Raw genomic sequence first — 3,492 nt, forward strand, 5'->3', positions numbered from 1 at the left:
GGGCCCGGACTGGATTCGAACCCACCACCTTAGGTGTATGTGGCTGGTGCCTTAGCCACTTGAGCCACAGGCACCAAGCCCCATTCCAGTCTCTTAACACGTGGATGTTGCTGGGCTGGTTCGGAGCTGGTTCCATGGAACACACGAGCTAAGGGATGGGCTCAGAGGCAGGTTCTTTCTGTTGGAGGCCTCATTTCCTCACCAGACTCTGTTGGCTCCCTTGTCACAGAGCCAAGCCTCCGGCCCAGCCCCCAGCACATAGGGCTGGGGGGCTTCTGTGGTTGCAATATGATCAAACAAGGAGGGGACACTCGAAGCCAGAGGACAAAGTGGGAGAAAGAACCAACAAAGCCTGTGGTACTGGTTTATTGTCTCACACACTTGTGCTGGGCTGACAGCCCTACACACAGGTACCCACCCATCTTGGAAGCAGATTGCCCAATCTGCCCTCTACCTACAGGAAGTGCAGCTTCTGGGAGTTACAGGGAGAGATTATAGGCAGGAGGCAGCAGCTCAGGACAGGAGGCCTTGGTAGTGCTGACTGCTGCTAAAGGGCCCTACTGCCTGTCATGAATGTCCTATACCCAGACCCCCAAAGGAGGGAGAGGACCAAACATGAAAGTCTATCCTCTGGTCTGGGCAGTGTTTCTAGTCTCCTTGAGGTCCTCTGGTTAGACAACTAACAGAGAAATGTCATAGCTTCGACTGCAGCCCTGCCCCGCAAAAAGCTGGGGGGTTGAGCAGCATCCAGCTTTATTGACTCCCATGCCTCTACCCTGGTCCTGGCCCCTTCCCTCAGCATCCTTAAGGAACATGGCTGTCCACACAAGAAAACTAAGTCCATTCATCCTTTACGACTGTCCCAGGGCCCCAGAAGTGAAGGGCAATGCCAGCTAAGGGACAGCCCTGTTGGGTCAGAAGCAGGGTGCCCCGCACCAAGATCCCAGGGTTGGGGGCAAAGTCCAGGTCTGCAGGCAGGTTCAGAGAAGTGTTCTAAGCCCACCCAGGTCCCAGAAGCCAAGAGGACAAAGCGGCTCAGCCCCAGGGTCGTGGCCTGTGGTCTGCAGCTGAGCGAGCATGGTCAGGGTAGTCCAGGCGGCTCTCAGCGGTGAGCATGCGCTCGGGTTCCAGCACAAACATGTAGTAGAGGTTCCAGGCCAGCATGCACAGTAGCGGCAGGAATGTCAGGCCATAGCCAAAGCCTCGGAAGGAGCGGCCCACAGCGAAGGTCAGCCAGTAGATTAGCCTGCAGAGGCGAGAGAAGGGTCTGGCTACTCCAGAGGGCAGCAGTCAGCTGACTGGCAGTAGGCTGACAGTGGGGACACGGAGGCAGCTGGGAGCAGGCGGATATGACTGCTTCCAAAAACAAAGTTTATGCATGGGCTGTGCACTAGGCACAGTGCTAATTTTGATTTGCCCACATCTTCAGGAGGTTGAGTATGCTATTCTCTCATTTATTTTCAAATTTTACTTAGGAAATTTTGAATGGGCAATATATATTCACATGGTTCAATGTGAGTAAAACATCCTCCCTTTACTGATTCCTGCCCTGTTTTCCCCCACCCTCCAGGCATACTGTATTATGGTTTTTTGTGCATTGGGTGATTTTTTTTTTGCATATATGAGCAAAAAGTTTTGTTCTCTTTTTCCTTTTTTTGAGGTATGCTAATATACAATATAGAGTGTTCTGCATGTTGATTTTTTCTTCCATTTACTATATCTTAGAGATCATTTCATATTGGTATATAAACAGTTTTCTCATTATTTTACAGTTGCATTGTCTTTCATTATATTTATTTGCTGTTTTACAGATGAAGAAACTAAGATTCCAAAGGGATTAAGTAAGAATAGTCCAAGGTCACACATTGAGAAATAGCAAAACTGATTTGAACCCAAGCCTGTTCATCATTCCGTCCTTGGAGAGAGGAGAGGAAGGAAGGCAGCTTCAAAAGGACTTGAAGTCTAGAGGGATGGGTCAACCACAACCAAATTTCCCCACTGTGACAATCCACTCAAGCCTGTAGTCCCAGCTACTTGGGAGGCTGAGGCAAGAGAATCTCTTAAGCCCAAGAGTTTGAGGTTAGTATGAGCTATAATGCCATAGCACTCTACCAAGGGTGACATAGTGAGAATCTGTCCAAAAAAAAATGAAGATCCACTCAAAATACACACCCCTTGACTTGGCGCCTGTAGCTCAAGTGGCTAAAGCGCTACCCACATACACCAGAGCTGGCAGGTTCAAATCCAGCCCAGGCCCACCAAACCACAATGACAGCTACAACCAAAAAATAGCTGGGCATTGTGGCAGGTGCCTGTGGTCCCAGCTACTTGGCAGGCTGAGGCAAGAGAATCGCTTAAGCCCAGGAGTGGTAAGTTGCTGTGAGATGTGATGCCACAGCCCTCTACCCAGGGCGACAGCTTGAGGCTGTGTCTCAAAAAAAAAAAAAAAAAAAAAAAGACTGGGCTTGGTGTCCGTAGCTCAGTGAGTAGCGTTCTGGCCACATACACCGAGGCTGGCAGGTTCAAACCTGGCCTGGGCCACCTAAACAATGACAACTGCAAAAACAAATAGCCAGGCACTGTGGTAGACACCTGTAGTTCCAGCTTCCTGGGAGGCTGAGGCAAGAGAATTGGTTAAGCCCAAGAGCTTGAGGTTGCTGTGAGCTGTGACACCACAGCATTCTACCCAGGGTGACAAAGACTCTGTCTCAAAAAAAAAGAAGAAGAAGAAAGAAATACTGCTTTCTATATACTGCCATGCCGCTATTCTACCTGTGAAAGGGAAGAGGGAAGCTGCATAGAGTAATAAGGGTGAACTCTTTTTTTTTTTTTTTGCAGTTTTTGACCGGGGCTGGGTTTGAACCCACTACCTCCAGCATATGGGGCTGGCACCCCACTCCTTTGAGCCACAGGCACTGCCCCAATAAGGGTGAACTCATACTAATGCCAGGCTGATCTAGGTGCTCTACATGAATTAACTCATTTAATCCTCACAACAATTCCATTTTACTGAGATGAAATTGATGGTGATCAAAGGCACAAACTGCCTGAGAAACTTATTCTCAGTAAGAGAATGCTAGAGTGTAGTGGCATCATCACTGTTCTCTGTGACCTCAAACTCCTGGGCTCAAGTGAGCCTCCTGCCTAAGCCTCTGGACTAGCTGGGACTATAGGTGCACACCACTTGTGCAGTCCTACCACTTGTTGTTGACTAACCTGTGTAGCTCTTCCCCAATCTGTGTGATTTCCTCTCTCTAAAATGGGAAGTCTTGGCTCAGTGTCGGTAGTACAGTGGTTATGGCACCAGCCACATACACTGAAGCTGCCAGGTTTGAACCCAGCCTGGACCAGCTAAACAAAGACAACTGCAACAAAAAAATAGCTGGGCGCTGTTATGGGCACCTGTAGTCCCAGCTACTTGGGAGGCTGAGGCAAGAGAATCACTTAAGCCCAGGAGTTTGAGGTTGCTGTGAGCTATAACTCCATGGCACT

General features: G+C 49.3%; 1 protein-coding gene across 1 annotated transcript in view; it reads right to left on the reverse strand.

The window, feature by feature from the left end:
* Positions 1-348: 348 nt before the first annotated feature.
* TMEM79 (transmembrane protein 79) overlaps positions 349-3,492 on the reverse strand; it is a 9,792-nt gene continuing 6,648 nt past the window's right edge. The window contains exon 4 of the mRNA XM_023516479.1: positions 349-1,246. Within this exon, the coding sequence (XP_023372247.1) occupies positions 1,036-1,246 (211 nt within the window). The 3' untranslated portion in view covers positions 349-1,035. The remainder of the gene's footprint in view (positions 1,247-3,492) is intronic.

Source organism: Otolemur garnettii, unplaced genomic scaffold (assembly GCF_000181295.1).
Source record: "Otolemur garnettii isolate 467f Iridium unplaced genomic scaffold, OtoGar3 scaffold00091, whole genome shotgun sequence".
Taxonomy (NCBI): domain Eukaryota; kingdom Metazoa; phylum Chordata; class Mammalia; order Primates; family Galagidae; genus Otolemur; species Otolemur garnettii.